This window comes from Zootoca vivipara, chromosome 1 (assembly GCF_965207765.1).
Source record: "Zootoca vivipara chromosome 1, rZooViv2.hap1.1, whole genome shotgun sequence".
In the NCBI taxonomy this organism is placed as follows: domain Eukaryota; kingdom Metazoa; phylum Chordata; class Lepidosauria; order Squamata; family Lacertidae; genus Zootoca; species Zootoca vivipara.
This window is the reverse complement of record NC_142582.1, coordinates 25,313,612-25,330,952: the sequence shown is the minus strand read 5'-3', so window position 1 is coordinate 25,330,952 and position 17,341 is coordinate 25,313,612. Positions and strand designations below refer to the sequence as shown.

Genomic DNA, 17,341 nt, shown 5'->3' with positions numbered 1-17,341 from the left:
AAAAAACCAAGATCATGGCCACTGGTCCCATCACCTCCTGGCAAATAGAAGGGGATGAAATGGAGGCAGTGAGAGATTTTACTTTCTTGGGCTCCTTGATCACTGCAGATGGTGACAGCAGTCACGAAATTAAAAGACGCCTGCTTCTTGGGAGAAAAGCAATGACAAACCTAGACAACATCTTAAAAAGCAGAGACATCACCTTGCCTACAAAGGTCTGTATAGTTAAAGCTATGGTTTTCCCAGTAGTGATGTATGGAAGTGAGAGCTGGACCATAAAGAAGGCTGATCGCCGAAGAATTGATGCTTTTGAATTATGGTGCTGGAGGAGACTCTTGAGAGCCCCATGGACTGCAAGAAGATCAAACCTATCCATTATGAAGGAAATCAGCCCTGAGCGCTCACTGGAAGGACAGATCATGAAACTGAGGCTCCAATACTTTGGCCACCTCATGAGAAGAGAAGACTCCCTGGAAAAGACCCTGATGTTGGGAAAGATTGAGGGCAAAAGGAGAAGGGGACGACAGAGGATGAGATGGTTGGACAGTGTTCCAGAAGCTACGAACATGAGTTTGACCAAACTGCGGGAGGCAGTGGAAGACAGGAGTGCCTGGCGTGCTCTGGTCCATGGGGTCACAAAGAGTCGGACACGACTAAACGACTAAACAACAACAACATGAAACACTGAACTCTGCATTTTTTCAACCGGGGGGGGGGGGTGGACTGGAAAACTGAGGGTCTCTCTCTCTCTCTCTCTCTCTCTCTCTCTCTCTCTCTCTCTCTCTCTCTCTCTCTCTCTCTCTCTGTGTGTGTGGAATGCAGCAACATAAAACAGGACATACCTAGAACCCTGAACAGAAGCATTAATGTTAAGAGGGTGATGCCACAATGCAACATTTTGTTGTAGGTTCTACTTGTGTAAGCAGATTATAGACTGAAAAGCGAACCATACTGAAAGGTATTATAATGAACCCAACCTTTTAGGGTGCAGAAAATCATCTGAACATGCAGGGTGGGAGAAGTGGCTTTCTATTATTTCCACACACAAAAATGTTGGACAGTTTTCATGGTACTGTAATGAGCATAGACGTTCGCACGTTATCCATTAGCAAGGGTGATGTGAAATACATTTACTGTACAGCACAGCATTTAAATCCCCACTAGCTGGTAGGGGACAAATCTGGGTTATCCAAATCATAAATAAATAAAACTCTGCTTCAGAGTCAGCACAAAGGCAGATACATCCCTTTAATTATGCAGAGAATAATTTATATAGAGGTTTTAAGGTGATGGCTGTTGAAATTAGAGTCGGAAAGAACCCAAAGTCTGACTAGGCCAGCTGCTTTGGACAAAGGTAGGGTCACCTACCCATTTCCCCCACAACCCAGTCCTTCTGGCCCACAGTGTGCCATGAATAGAAAACGACAAGTTTTGCACGTGCCAGCCAGCCACATAAGTAAAAGTTTCCAGCCAAAAGGGTTTGTGCAAAGCATTTGAATGCATACAGGAGGCCCTAATTTCCAGAATTAGGCGGAGTCACAGCTCTTTGCTTTATCAAAAAGGCTTGCCCTGCATCATATCCATAATATGTCAATGCTAGCCTGGTTCACGTGTCTCATTAAATCATAGTTAAAATAAATCATGGGTGAATGTGAATGAGCGGCATACTACTGCAGACTCCTAAAATAGTGCTCATATTATTATCAATATCATTATTATTATTATTATATCAGGAAGTTTTTTTATGTTTGGCACTTTATTTTGTTTTTATATGTGCTGGAAGCCGCCCAGAGTGGGGTGGGGTATTATTATTACTATTACTATTATTACTATTATTATGGTCCTCCTTCATTCCTGCTGTGCTGGTGGGAAACAAACTACAGTCTGGCTTTTTGTCATTCAAACCAGGGCTTTTGTGGTTTGTTTGGAGAAAAAATAAACCCTGATCTTAGGAGGAATGAAGCTCTCGCAATTTCATCAGTGGGCACCAACATGCAGCTCATTCAAATTACGCCATAGTTTATTTCAGCTATGGTTTAATGTTTGCAGACCAGGCCAGTACAAGGAAGCAAGGTGAGCCACACAGAGGAAGAAAAGGATAAGTGTTGGTAAGGTGGTGTTTTTCCTCTCCATAAGTTTTTTAATGCGGGAGAGGAACTCGCTAGAAATCTTATCAGATAGGAAATATTCTGCAAGTGGCCTGAGGTTGCTATTCAAGTGAGGATCTGAAGGTATTTAACTTCTCTGTTTTAATCTCTTTATTCATATCCCCTCCTTTCAGCCGCTGATGCCTGAACTGCATTACTACTACATAGTTCAGCTGTCGTACTATTGGTCCTTAATGTTTTCTCAGTTCATTGACATCAAAAGAAAGGTAAGAGCAATCGGTGTGTTTTAAGGAGCAACAGTTTTTAAAGAAGGCTGTTGAAGTACGCTTTGGTGAACGCTTGTACGTTGAATTAGCAACAACCTGTTTCTAGCTGTGAACTCCTGTAGAAGTTAAGTGCTGTGGTGGCAGCGGTGGATAACAACTGCATTTTGGGGCAGCAAGATTTGCTGACATTTCCAAACCAGCCTGAAATGGTTTTTAACATCTCCAGTGCTGTGTGGCAATATTGGCCACTGTTCATGCAGGCAACTCCCCATATATGTGGGGGCTACTTTCCAAAGGCATCACACATTTAAGTGACATTGGGTACATTTGAAACGACATTGGAAAAGCCTGCAAACACCCTCTAAACCCTGGAAACCCTTTACAAAACCAGCAGCACTTACCAGACACCAAACTCCATCGGGGGGGGGGGGAATTCAACTAACGAGTCCCATCAACTGAAAATGCTTTTGAATCAACAAATGTCACTGATGCTTAAGAGATGGTGGGTGCACATCTGGAGAGCAGAAGAATAAGCATTTTCATCATTCATTTTATTAACTCAATTATGGGATGAATGTAGTTCATTCAAATAATTTGGGCTGGCTTCTGCTCAGTCACATAAATGCTCTGAGCAATCAAAACATTTAAGACAATTTATTAGATCGTTGCACAAACATACGGTGATTACAGAAACTAGCGTTGACGAGCAAACTACAATCTACTAGCAAACTCCAAAAAGCTTTGGAAGAATTCTGTACCAGAACATACAGAGAGGGATTCAGCATCACACTCTTCTGATCATGCCATCCCCCTGCTTCTCCCATGATGTGCTGTTTTAGGGGTTCCTTCCAACCCTCCAGGAGCCACTTTGGGGGAGCATAGAGGGAATGCAGGGGGAGAAGGGGGGGGGAGATCCATTGTGCAAACAGAAGTCCTTGCGCAGGAGATCCAGCTTCTTGGCCTTGTGGGCCAATTTGGTAGGGAGAAGGAATATTCTTTGTAGAGGGGGGAAGATGTGTTGAATCATGTCCAGCAATGGTGTGATCCTAGAATGAGGGTGAACTCTACTACAGAGATGTGCTCACCCTGCTCTTTGCCCTAATAGCAAATTCCTGGCGGGAAAATACCTTCCGATAGAACTGACTGCTGATGTTCAAAAGCCTCTTTCTGTTATTGGTGGGGTATAAATTCCAGTAGATTATCCCTGCCTGACTGAAGATTAATGAGCAATATCTGCAGTCCAGCAAGTATTATCAGCTCAGCATTCCGTGAAAATAATGTGACTGGGTAGATTAACTTTTTTCACTAGTTCACAGTGACACACTTTGCATTTTTATGTATGTGCAAGAGTTTTTTGGGGGTGGGGGTGGTGGTTGTTTTTATATTGTTTTACCCATTCCTACATTGTATTTATGGAAGACAGAAACAGTCATGTGGGGAGTGTGGTCTCCTAAGAAGCTTATAGCTGCCCCAGAATGTCATTACTTTAACATCGGTCAAATTTATGTATGTGTTTGCTGAGTTTTGGTCAGATGACAGATGGTATTTTTAGAGAGAGAGAGAGGTGCTGTTTTGAGGTCAGTTTAAAGGATTTTAGAAAATGGCTACCTCAATTAAATGGTTTATTTGCATTTTTTGAGAGGGAATGAATAAGTTGGATTCATGTGAAACGCAGTCATGTAGTTTTAGCAAAGGCCCTGGCAGTTTCTAGATGTTACTATACTTGAAAATGCTGTGAAGGGACGTCCTAGAAACAGGTGTCCTCCTGCTGCTGCTAAGTTCTGCCTTGCTACTTCAAGTTACCAGCAAATAAAGAATTTAGGGGTGTTGGTATGGTATTAAACAACTTTGATCCTTTTACAACTTCAGGCTCTGTCATAATTCTTCGAACTTGCACAAACATCAGCCTACATAGAAAAAAGCAGCATGGAAATATTGCAGTACCACAATGTGCCTGTCATTAGAATGGGCTGTATTTTACTCCCCCTTTGAAGTAAGACAGGCTCCAACCTTGTACACCTTTGGTAGGATGCTAAAAAAAATTGTGGGTATCAAGTCTCTGTTTGGAAGAGACTATTTGAGTATGCTGGACAGTCTATAAATACTTCAATCAAAAAAACAAAACTGTAGAGCCTCAGGACTCGGAAGGCGCAGTATGAATTTCAGCCTAAAACCCTGGAGAGCAGCTGCCATTCATTGTAGACAATGGTAAGCTAGATGGATTAATGGCCTAACTCAGCACAAGGCAGTTTCCTGTGCCCCTACTAAGTTCCTGACTGCGTTCTAATCTACATATACCGGTATTTCTATACATTTATCTTCTCTCATAAAATATATGTTCAGAGTTTGTATATCTGGGATAGATAGACAGACAGACAGACAGACAGACAGACAGACAGACAGACAGACTAAATGTTTGAAAAGCCAAATTAATTTGTGAACAAATGTTTAACTCTGTTTATCTCCCCACCTCAGGACTTTAGCATCATGTTTACCCATCACGTCGTAGCAGTCATTTTGATAACCCTCTCCTACACAGTCAATTTCATCCGAGTGGGGGTCCTGACAATGTGTCTTCATGATGTAGTGGACAGTGTGCTGGAGGTGAGAGTAAGAGAGAAAAATTTAGCCAAAATAAATCTTCAAAACATTTCTTCCAGAACAAACGTTCTAAAGTAGTAGGCTATAGCCCAGTGTTTCCCAAACTTGGGTCTCCAGCTGTTTTTGGACTACAACTCCCATCATCCCTAGCAAGACCAGCAGTCAGGGATGATGGGAATTGTAGTCTATAAAACAGCTGGAGGCCCAAATTTGGGAAACACTGCTAAAGCCCATGAAAGCTTCTGCTCTGTTGAAATTTGTCTCCAAGGGGGCGCACTGCTGCTTTTCTTAAGCACCGTGAGCACTGTGAAACTTTCTTTTGAGTAAAATGCTTTCAGTTAGGCTGCACTTGTCAAACATGGCCATTTAGTGAGTTCTTGAAAAAAAAAAACATATATGATTTGGGAGTCCATAGAATCTCCACATTTTAACTGACTAAGGCAATACCTTTTCATACTACAGTATGTTGTATGTACCTTTTCATACTACAGTAGTTGCTGAATCATAGCAAAGGTTTACATAACTAGCTTCACTTTTATTATGGGAGACCTGGGTGTATATATAAAGCCTGTTGTAGACAGGGTTATATTTCCCCTGAAAGGGCAGGTGTGCAGTGCAGAGACATTATTTGAGCCTTGGGTATACAGGCAGCAGTGAAGACTTCCTTTGAATGATTTACCTGTTGTTGTCTCTTCCCTTGAAAACACACCTGGCCTCAGTTATTCATGTCCTAGTTAGTCCAAAATGTGGCAGCCAGACTAGTGGCTCCAAAGATTGGAGCTTATTAATCTAGCCAGGTTCTTCATTTTCATTGTTGCCTGTTTGTTTCTGGGCTCAATTTAAAGTGTTGGTCTTATCCTTGGGGCCAGGCTACCTCCAGAACTGCCTGTTCCCACATGAGCCTGCATGGCATTTACTCTTGCTCTCTGTCCCCTGCACACATGAGATGAGACAGGCAAGTCTATGGAACACCTAATCGCTTTTAATGTGAGTTCTCAAAAATCTGTTTCTGCTGTGTTCTGCACCACAATCCTATTCATGCCATGTTTGGTAAGAAGGTTATCTCATATTGCTTGATGGAATTTATTCCCATGTAAATGTATATAGAATTGCAGCCTTAACATCTGTCTTTTTTATTGCTGCTTTGAGTATTATTTGAATTTGTTATTTGCCCTAGGTTTTTCTGATTTTTTTTATTAAAAAAAACAACAACACAGAAAAGAAGGCTAAAATGAGGTTGTTGTTTTTTAAACTCTCCTGTACTGAGACCATGAGTGGTAAACCATGATAACCACTTGTGGTTGGTCTGGAGAGAGCTAAACTGCGAGCCTGTGTTCTGGTGACACATGAAGCCAAGCAATGATTTGGCTCAACAAAACAATCAGGGAGAACAAGGCAGCCACAATCTCCTCTCCCAGAACCTGCACAATTGTGTGGTTACACTAAGCCATGGTTTGGCTTAGTGTGATATGCAAATGAGACCGCTGTGTGAAGCATCGTCAGTAGAAGAGGTCAGGGCACTAAAGAGTTCACACTGATCTGCTATGCATCATTTGAATGTTAATTGTCCGGTACTGTGTGCAATAATTATTTTAGACTTAACTTTTATTAAAGAGATAACCCATGTTCCTTCCTCGTTATAGGCAGCCAAAATGGCAAACTACTGCAAGTATCAAAAGTTGTGTGATTTACTCTTCCTCTCGTTTGCTATCATTTTCATGATTACAAGGCTTGGATTGTATCCTTTATGGTGAGTAAATCTGCTGCTTCCATGGAACTACAGGAGTTTTAAGTCTGGTAGAGCACATGCTGCCTCTAACGTAGGGCAGCATTTCCCAAAGGGGTGATACCGCCCCCTGGGGGACGTTGGAACAATCAAGGGGGCGGCGGTAAATCATATCATTCATGTGCTTAATTGCACGGAAGAGTTCAGAATATTTTTACAGGTCCCAACTTGCTGCCTTGTGCTCAACATCACCATCTTATTTACTGTCGCTTTCTGCGCATGATTTCACCAGCTCCTCAAGCTCTCCATCTGTCAGTGTTTGTGCAGGATCCTCAGTTAACTCTTCTGCTCTTCCTGGAGAAGGTCCCCAAAGCCCCTACAGGACAAACAAAAATCGGGTTGAAACGACCATGTTTTGATTAAGTCCTCATAGTTGTATTGCTAATCTGGTCCATGTGAACAGAGCACCACAACAGGTTGTTTTTGGGGGCATTCAGCTGACCAGCTGGCTCTGCAGCAGCAGCAGGGAACAATAGAGCACAAATTTTGTGTAATCATTATCAATTATGTGGCTTTGGCCTAATTAAATGGTATCAGGAAGATAGATTTAATACATAAACCAGGAAATCTGTTACAATAGTTATCTCCACTGCTTTATACAATAGATGCCAATTGGTTGTGTGCATCCTTGAACATTTGCATGAATTTTAGAAAAACTTTTTTTTTAATGGTTTGGTAGGAAAATATTGCAAAAACTTGCTTGTTTACATATGACGTCCCCCAGTAGAGGCAGGTTTTCCTGTTTTCCCCCTTGTGCAATTCCAAAGATAATAAATTGAGACTTTCTATTGTGCTCAAAAAGCACTAAGTTGAAAGCACTCAAGTTAAATCAGCAGGAAGACCTTATAGATACTGTCAGAAAGATGCTGAAAAGAATAATCTGCTTTCAAATTATTTGGTAATGCAGGTTAGCCTGAGGGAGATACCTTGATGTGTCTGTTAAATGATTCTGAGAAAGTTTGGCACATCTTCAAGATCCAGCTTCCCTTGTGTCAAGGATAATCGTTACAATGCAGAGACTGTGAATAAGATGTATCTCTATCCAAAGTGAATTTCACCACCTGTAAAATGGGGTGTTTTTCTTCCAGTGCCATGAGAATAAATTACTGTTCACCTGCCATTTACAGAGTCGAAATCATCTATTCACTACTAGGCCAAAGATATGGAACTGTCTGATTCACATTTCCCTATCTCTGTGCTACATATGATTTTGCCATGAAATCCAGGAAAATTTTTTAACCCAAAGTCATGTGAAATGTTAGGAATGGTCAAGGGAACCAATCTTGTGCTTCCTGTTTGGCCAAAAAGGGAAAGTGTCTGAGCTATCAGAAAAGTGCACAAAGGACTTATTGATGTTTTTTTTCCAAAGGCAGACCATATCACTTCTCATAATAACATTTCCTTAATTTAGTACATGGAGTGGCCTGGATTAGTTTGCCTATTATGACAGAAAAGGAGAGGCACTCCTAAATATTGGAACCAAGATGTCAACTGAGAGAAGGGTTTGTTTTAGCTAGTTTTACTTTGGAAAAGGCTCTCAATATTCAGTGTTCCATTCATGTGAGATGGGTGCCTTGTACCCCTTAGGTTTCTGGCAGGAGGAGTCCACTGCTTTTTGCCCCAGGAAAGCTGTTGGTTGTTAGGTACAAGCTTGCATTAGCCATACAGTCGTCCCTTAGTTCTTGAACGTTTTGGCTCCTGAACGCCGCAAACCTGAAAGTGACTGTTCCTGTTTGTGAACTATTTTTGGAAGCCGAACATCCAACAGGGCTTCCACGGCTTCCAGTTGGCTGCAGGAGCTTCCTGCAGCCAATCAGAAGCCGTGCTTTGGCTTATGAACGTTTTGGAAGTCGAACAGACTTCTGGAATGGATTCCGTTCGACTTCCAAGGTACGACTGTACTAATTTTTAAAGAGTATGGGGAAACTAAGGAACCACCATTAATTTTTTTGCCCCTGCGCTAAATTTAAGTAACTCTGGTATCCAGTGTCTGGGGTGGTTTAAAAATGCATTTCAAATTAATGCAAAAAGATGGCTAAATATACCCCTTAGTTTTCAGCAGATAAGAATTAATAGAACCCTGTCCAATATGTGAAATTCAAAGGTGGTCATTATTTCAAATTTCTGTGGGGAATGCTAAAACAGAAGGCACCACCACTTTAATGATTAATGCTCCAAATTCTTTATGTTGTGCAGTTGCGAAAGACCTTCCCATTCTGTCACCTCATCTTTCTCCTTGTGTTTAAAAGCCATCTTTCTGGGAAATTCTCTTTTGGCCTGTTTAGGAATACGTAATGGCATATCAACCCGAAAGAATTTTTTTATTGCAGGCTGCTATTATAGCCCCTGTGAACAGGTTAGTAGCATATAAATCAGGCATCCCCAAACTGCGGCCCTCCAGATGTTTTGGCCTACAACTCCCATGATCCCTAGCTAACAGGACCAGTGGTCAGGGATGATGGGAATTGTAGTCCAAAACATCTGGAGGGCCGAAGTTTGGGGATGCCTGATATAAATTTTACAAATGCATAGTCCAGCTGGATAATTAAGCTTAAACTAATTTATCTCATACTGACAAATGTCGAAAGAATGCATTAGTCAGTTAGCTTTCTTTTGCGGCATACGTTTTGCAAATATTTGTGTCAAATACTTTCAGACTTGCTGCAAGAATGGAGAAGTGAATCTGAAAGCCAGTGCATGTGTGCACTTTAGATTTAGATTGCTGTAGTTGACTTAACACTTCTGAGTGTTTTTGCAGAAGAGAACAGGAAAATGTCATCAGTAATATGCAAGCGCACTGACCGTTGAGAGCGAAGAATCCATAGCAAGGTGCAATTAATGGCTTGTGTGGTTACTGCAGCGGTAAAAGTTTAGAAAGATTTCTTCTAGCTCAGTCAAGGAGTGCACAGATAAATTATGTAGGAAATGTTAAATACTTTAAGCTGGAAGACTCTTTTGTGTTTTCCTATTGCTATTTTCTAACTTTCATCAGCCATTCTCCATTCCCATTGTGGAATATTTTTGAGTCTGAATTATATTGGTCTGCCTCCTCCCCCACCACTACTAGGCCATACTTCTGGACTGTCTAGCCCCATTGCTAACCTCATCCACACATGTGCAGGTGTATCCCTGTTTCAAGGCTATGAATGATAAACTCTTTTGTCTTAGCTAAGCAGAAATAGCCAGGTCATGAAAAAGGCTCTGCTCTCCAACTGATAATCTGCTTCTTCTCTGTTTAGTTGACAGTATGGATGTTTATGGGGGATTGTTTTAGTGTGCATTTTAGTGATATTTTTGAAACGTGGTTTTTATACTTCAGAAGCCACTTGGAAGCCTGTTTTTTTGCATTAAGCGGCATATAAATTAAGTAATGATACTAACAGATTCTCATCAACTTAAAATGGAATAATTTCAACTTTTTCCAGATGCACAGTTTTTTTTATTGGAACTGGTCTTAACTCCTCTGTAGCCAGTCCAGGGTTCCTATAGGTCAGTATTTACCAAGTTGTGGGTTGCAAACCACCTGGATTAGGGCAATGGGGAACCGGTGCAAATCCCTGCCAAGCCATGGGCTTTGTTTGATAGCTGTGGTCAAGTCGTACTCTCCAACTTGTTTGTATACCACCCACTGTTACTTCATGTTTCTGCATTTGAGGTCCTAGCTACTTTCTCACATTTTTGGGGCTTCTTTGTCCTACCCAAAGAACATACAAAAATCAGTAAATAAATACATTTCCCCCTCCAAATTAAGCCCTGAGAAGATTCTTCAGAGCCTTTTGTCTGATTAACTTGAGTGTTGTTGTTTTTTGCCATGAGTCTCATTCTCCATCTCTCATCTGAAGTTATCCTGGCACCTTTACTTTAGTTGCCTCTGGTCCCAGTTGTCAGCCATCCCAAGTGTGAGGCTTAAACCCAGCCATGCTGATGATGTTAATTTTCCACCACAAAAGTTTGCAGAACAGTACAGCATTCCAAGCCAATGTATGTCAAGAGGATTCACTGACACAAGCCCGATGCCATATAGACAGCTGACGTTAGCTTGCTAAACATGCCACCTAGTGGTTAAATTCAGTCTACTACATCTGCAATTCAGCCAAGAGTCTTTTATATCAATAAATACCAATTTATTATGACATAAACTTTCATGGAATTATAGATCTATTGGTCTTTAACATGCCACAAAGCTCTCTGTAATATTTGCTGCAAAAGCCGAACCCCTGGAGAAAATGTATTAATTCAGTGAGCTATCATCCATTTTAGTTCCCACCCTTTTGTTGTTGTTGTTGTTTAGTCGTTTAGTCGTTTCCGACCCCATGGACCATAGCATGCCAGGCACTCCTGTCTTCCACTGCCTCCCGTAGTTTGGTCAAACTCATGTTCATAGCTTTGAGAACACTGTCCAACCATCTCATCCTCTGTCGTGCCCTTCTCCTTGTGCCCTCAATCTTTCCCAACATCAGGGTCTTTTCCAGGGAGTCTTTTCTTCTCATGAGGTGGCCAAAGTATTGGAGCCTCAGCTTCAGGATCTGTCCTTCCAGTGAACACTCAGGGTTGATTTCCTTCAGAATGGATAGGTTTGATCTTCTTGCAGTCCATGGGACTCTCAAGAGTCTCCTCCAGCACCATAATTCAAAAGCATCAATTCTTTGGCGATCAGCCTTCTTTATGTTCCAGCTCTCACTTCCATACATCGCTACTGGGAAAACCATAGCTTTAACTATATGGACCTTTGTTGGCAAGGTGATGTCTCTGCGCTTTAAGATGCTGTCTAGGTTTATCATTGTTTTTCTCCCAAGAAGCAGTCGTCTTTTAATTTCGGGACTGCTGTCACCATCTGCAGTGACCGTGGAACCCAAGAAAGTAAAATCTCCATTTCTTCACTGCCTAGATTAGTTTGTACAATCTTCAACACGGTGGTGTTCTGTTAATAATTGATTAGTCCATTAGGGGATTCAAAGGGTCATAGATCATTCACACCAAAATGAGATTACGGGAACTGATCAGTACTACTTCAAATCACATGTTATGCTAGTGTTGATGCAGGGCTTTTAATATGCAGGAACCAGTCCTGGTAAGCATTTAGATGAATATGTTAGTTCACCCAGATTGAATTTCCCAGGTTGATAATTCAGAGGTGAAATAATGAATAAATAAGCAGAGATGGCTAAGGTGAATGAGTGTTTTGTTTGGGAGACTGTCTTGGAAGCCTCATCTTGAGTTCCGTCACAGAAGAAAGCAGGAACATACCGTAAATAAAATGCAATGGGAGTCATTGGGAAAGCAAAGCAATGTGTAGACTTGTCTGCCATGAAACAGGGTTTCTCAAATTTCAGGGCTCATTTTGACCCCTTGATGAGCTTATAAAGGTGACGTTGACACTGACCCAAATTCTTAGGAATGTAAATGAAATAAAAGTCAAGAAATAATATGTAATCGACAATTTTCAGTGATTAGCAACTCATTACTAGGAATCATAACATGTAAGGAGTAAGGAAGTAAAACAAGTGAAAAAATAGCATTCTAATGAGATTTATGGCCTCTAACAAGTGTATGAATAAGTCAGGGCAGCAGGTGGGGTCGTAACTCAATAAAAGCTTGCAGTTTTCCAAATGGCAGCTTCCTTCTATGTCTTTGTGGGAGGTGTTGGAATTATTACTTTGATGCTATAAAAATAATTGTTTAAAAAGTCAAACTCTGCACCTGTATACAGTTTCTTTTAGCAACGAAACAGCGTGGTCTGAGAATACTGTTGTGTTGTGGAGGCATCTTACAGAGGCTCCTCATTGGCAAAGGAAGGGCATGCCCTTTATTTCTGAAACTCATAGTTCCTAATTATTCCCCACACACTACGTCTCACAACCCTATTTTAAATCCCTTTTGACCCCCTATTGACCCGTAGGTCTTTATTCACCTCATGGACAGTTCCACTGACCCCAGGAGGTCAGTATCAACCACTTTGGGAAGCCATGATGCAGATGTATTGATTTTAAAGCATTCTAGAGCTTGTTCATATTGGAGATCATTGATAATGTGGATGGGCTCACTTGAGTGACCAGTTTTCATGCTCTGTTATTACATTCACAATGACTCCAGCAGGGGTGAGAAGCATTGTTGAGAAATGAACCATCTCTCTGTTGTTTTATATTGACTTGCCATTTTCTCTTTTCTCCAGGGTATTGAACACAGTAATATTTGAACTGCCTGAAGTAGCTGGTGGCTTTCCTTCTTTGACGATCTTTATCACTTTACTTCTGGTACTTCAAGTTCTCCACTGTTTTTGGTCCTATCTAATACTAAAGGCAGCCTATAAAGCAATTTTGAAAGGCAAGGTAAGGGGAAAAAATTAAAAACTGTCCCATGCTTTCTAGTGTGCAATCTTTTTTTCATAACACAAATCGGCTAGCACAGGTCCCTCAAGTCACTTGACTTTATCGATCCATGGCAAAAACTTGTCACTCCCTTCCAACAGACCCTTCAAGTCTTGAAAACTGTATGTTTAATATTGACTGCCTGAGCATTCAGTTGAATTGAGCATGGGCTACCCCAGTGCAGCTGTTCCACTTAGGCTTACCTTGGTTCATCTATGGAACTTGTTTTCTGTAACCAGAGAAACTGCTATACTTCTCAAGGCCACAAGCACATGATATTGGCTGGAATTTGCATCTTCCACTTCAAATGTAAACTTGTCCGGAAGCTGCTATCAGTTCCAGTTCACTGGCAAACGCATTTGTATGATCTATGCGCTTGCAAACATGGGTTTGCTTGCTTCCATGCATTGCATTTTTTCTAAAGGGTTTCATAGGTACACCTTGAAACTGCAATGTGCAAAGCAGCCCTGAGCTTTCGCCCTAGGGCTCTGGAATTCAGAGCTCGCTCTGCAACCCCATAGTATTGCAGTGTAGTCTGTATAGACAGTAACAGGGTGCTACTGTGTCAAAAAATGTGGCTTTTATGGAGTTGAGCCGTCAGTGATTCTGGTAGTTCTCTCTCTGTTCTCTCAGATCCGCATTTTGTTCTCTTCCATCCTAGCAGAAGTTGCTTGTTTAACACCAAACAATATGTGTCTTCTTTCTTAACCTTCTTAATTATTTTCTTTCTGCTGCCTTTGAAGGCTGGGAAGTGGAACCCTTTGCATGTAAGTTTCCCTGAGGGGAAAATGAACAGGCATGCCACACAAACATTATTATTATTATTATTATTATTATTATTATTATTATTATTGCATTTTTCCTCCTTCTTGTTGTCTTTCTGCACAGTCACTCTGCTTAAAATGCACGCTTGTTGAGGGCTTACAAGCCCAAAGGTATTGAACATGTTCTCAGGTGTGAAAGAGAGAGATGTATCAGTTTGTTTAAACGTGGGAAATACACCTCCCTGCATTCTGCAACCGACTTCCTTTCTCTACCTCCTCACATCCTGCCTGCAAGACCAGAAGTGAGCTGGGCTGGAAGAAGAAAGGCTTGAACTGATAGTGTACACGAAGATAAGATTGGGGGGGGGCGTGATTTAGGTCCTCTCACCCATGTGCCCCTCCTTCAATGTTAAAACAACAAATCTTCACTTTATATGAGACAGGACAGACACAGTTGTCCCCCACCAAACTATTGTGTGCAACACTCAAAAGCAAACAGACGAGAAGTTTTAAGAGTAAAGGCTAGATGGAAGCTTGATAGGTTATGTTTAACTTCGGATTTGGGATGTGTGAACAAGGGGAGGGTTGATTTAATTTCCGTTATGCAATAACCTCCAGTGTGTTACCTCCCCTTCCCCCCTTTTTCTCACCCATTTTTTCGTTTTTTTTGCAGTCGAGGGATGACCGAAGTGACATTGAGTCTAGTTCAGACGAAGAGCCCACCACAGCTCCTCATTCAAAGACCTCCCACAGCTCAGCCACCACCAATGGGACGAGCGGAACAAACGGAACAAATGGGTATCTCACCGGGGGCAACTCCGCAGAGGAACACTAATCCCTGGATTAAACACGGATACATGAACAAGATGAACTGTTTGCTACTGGAAGTCAATCGGTTGTGAATGCTGGGTTTTGTTTTTCGTTTCGTTTTGTCTTTTCTCCCTTCCCTTATTCTCCCCTCCCCTCAACATCAGAGAAAAACAAAACATAAGGAGTATTTAAAGCTTCTGATAGCGCACTGCTGTGTTTCCTGTTTGTGAATGACAGCGCCACACCATGTTCTTTATGTAGGCATGCTGTATGTATATAGATATATATATACATGACCAGATGGGAGCAGTACTTTCTTCTGTAGGCTTGGATGATTATTTATTTTAGATCTTATTTTGGGGGGTGACCTGTGGATGAAAGGGAGCAAGATTCTCTTTCAGACTTCACATCAGGGCCAGGGACTGCCAGGTTTTAAGGTACGTTTCCGTGCTTCGTTTCTCTAGCCCGGTATCTAGCGTTACGACAAAACTTTATAAAAGTTCCTCTTTAGTTCTACGTTGGTTTTGTTTTAATTTGCTGTTTTTGTGCTGAGGGATGCTGACTTTAGAAGCTCGCAATACAAACACAGTGGCCGCTCCCCTCACCCTAGAGAGGAGTTTTAAAATGGTGCGGTGCATTGGTATTTCTAAACCGCCTGGATTGGGGCCAGCCCATATGAAACCGTAGTTATTGTAAGATGGGACTTTAGCCGTCTTACAAAATTGGTGGCAAATTAGATCAGACCTCACTGTTTGTGCAAATGCCCAAACTATGTTTACAGCAGGTAGGAAGAACTCAAGTCTTACAGATGAGTCCTGCCTAGCAGTTTTAACCTCCAGTTTGATTTTTTAAAAAATTCTAGAGATGCCTCTTGTTTAGTTTCAGAAGAAAGATGCTTACTTGAGCGCATAGTCATGTATACAAAAGTTGCACTTGATCATATTTAGAACCGGCATCAAGAAGACTAGAGGCAGAAAAGAATTGCTTACTGGGAGTAAAATAGTTACAAGACATTGGGGAGATATTTGCATGGTGCATTGGCAGCCTGTGTCTGGACTGTACCACTGCATACAGCATTTGGGGACTCAGTTGACTGAATACTTTTGCCATGCAAATATATTCCATGTATATAGACGCTAGAAGTTGTGGGATAGGTTGAAGATGTTCTAGCTTAAAGCCATTCTCCTGTCAACCAGGGAATTGTTTTATATGGAGGAGCATTAAATCACGTGTGCCACCCCCTTTTGCCCTGAAGTGGTACAGTCCAGACACAGTTATACTTCCTCGCATACTTTTGTGAAAAATTAGGCCTTATTGAGGAACCTGTGGCCCTCTGATTATTGTTGGACACCATCCGTGACCTTTGCCAGCTCTGGCTGGGGCTGATGGAGTCCAACAACATCTAGGGGTTTTCCATCCCTGTTCTTACTGCCTGAGGTTTCTTTTACGTGCCTGCTAGAAAGCTTTTGCCCATACTTAAAATAAACATTAGGCAGTTCATTCGGGACTCAATGAGGAAACAGACCACCAACCCTTGTAAGCAACCCTGCTTGGTGTGAGGTTGTGTTCTTGTAGATTGTGTGGCTGGGTGGCTCTGGTTTTAAGGGAAGAGAGTGCCCTGGTTCTTCCCACTTCCTCAACTTATTTGTGGGAGGACAGTTTACCTAACACTGGTCCTATGCCACACCACAGAAGAGTCCCCAAGGGAACTTTGATGGTTGTACGAGTCTCATAGCAGTCTTTTCTCTCTTTCTTAGCCCACAACACTTGCAACTATTGGCGCCATTGAGCGCAACCCAGGAACATTGAAAACTGATGGCTAGATGTACCCCAGTATGAATCAGCAACAAGCATCCAAGGCTCTTCTTAATTACTAGAGAAATACAGCTGGCAGTAACTGTAAGCCTGTTGGTTTTCTGCTAAAGACTTACCTGTAGCTATTGATATGTTCTTAAAGGAAATCAGCAGGAATAACAAGAGTTAGATCCTTCCCGCCACTCTCCAATCTCTCTGCAGTAGAGGTTTCCTTGTTTCCCATAAGATCCTTAGATAAAGCGACCTTTCTTTCACGTTATTTCTGTGCTTAGTAAAGCCAGTTTTGGCAAAGGAGACAACTTCTCTTTTCTGTGTGCCATTTTTTGTTTTCTGTTGGTGTTGGGCACAGAGGTAACATGTATGCCAAAGAACTACATGCAGGGAAAGAGGGAAAGAAGCAAGAAGCAATTGCTTGGAATCGTAAGAGCCCTGTCTCCCATCAGAAATTATTTTGAGCCATAAATCCTTTTTGCACATCTCCTGCAACCAAATCACCCTTAACATTTGCTCAAGCCATACAGTATTTATTATACTCTGGCTTTATCCTATACATGAGAGAATGGAAAGGTGGTTGTTCTTTGCAGAGGAAAGGTTATTTTTCATCACAATTCACGCGGCCATTTTTGAAGCCAACCCAACAGAACGTGTTTTTGGTTAATAGCTGTTCCCTAGTGGGTTGAGGTGTGTTGGATTGGTCTCGTGAATCTCGACGCAACAAGTTAAGATTCCATTTCTGTGTTATGTTCATTCATGTTGCGTGTGTTGATACTTCAACAATGTCACTTCAGCCCATGAGAACCCAATGGAAAGACCAGCCTCTTTG

At 41.7% G+C, this 17,341-nt stretch overlaps 1 protein-coding gene across 1 annotated transcript in view; it reads left to right on the top strand.

Annotated features, from left to right (window-relative positions):
* The window catches only part of CERS6 (ceramide synthase 6), an 83,702-nt gene extending 66,361 nt beyond the window's left edge, over positions 1 to 17,341 (top strand). Inside the window, exons 6-10 of the mRNA XM_035133156.3 lie at positions 2,282 to 2,374; positions 4,850 to 4,978; positions 6,619 to 6,725; positions 12,934 to 13,090; positions 14,567 to 17,341. Of these exons, the coding sequence (XP_034989047.1) occupies positions 2,282 to 2,374; positions 4,850 to 4,978; positions 6,619 to 6,725; positions 12,934 to 13,090; positions 14,567 to 14,728 (648 nt within the window). The 3' untranslated portion in view covers positions 14,729 to 17,341. The remainder of the gene's footprint in view (positions 1 to 2,281; positions 2,375 to 4,849; positions 4,979 to 6,618; positions 6,726 to 12,933; positions 13,091 to 14,566) is intronic.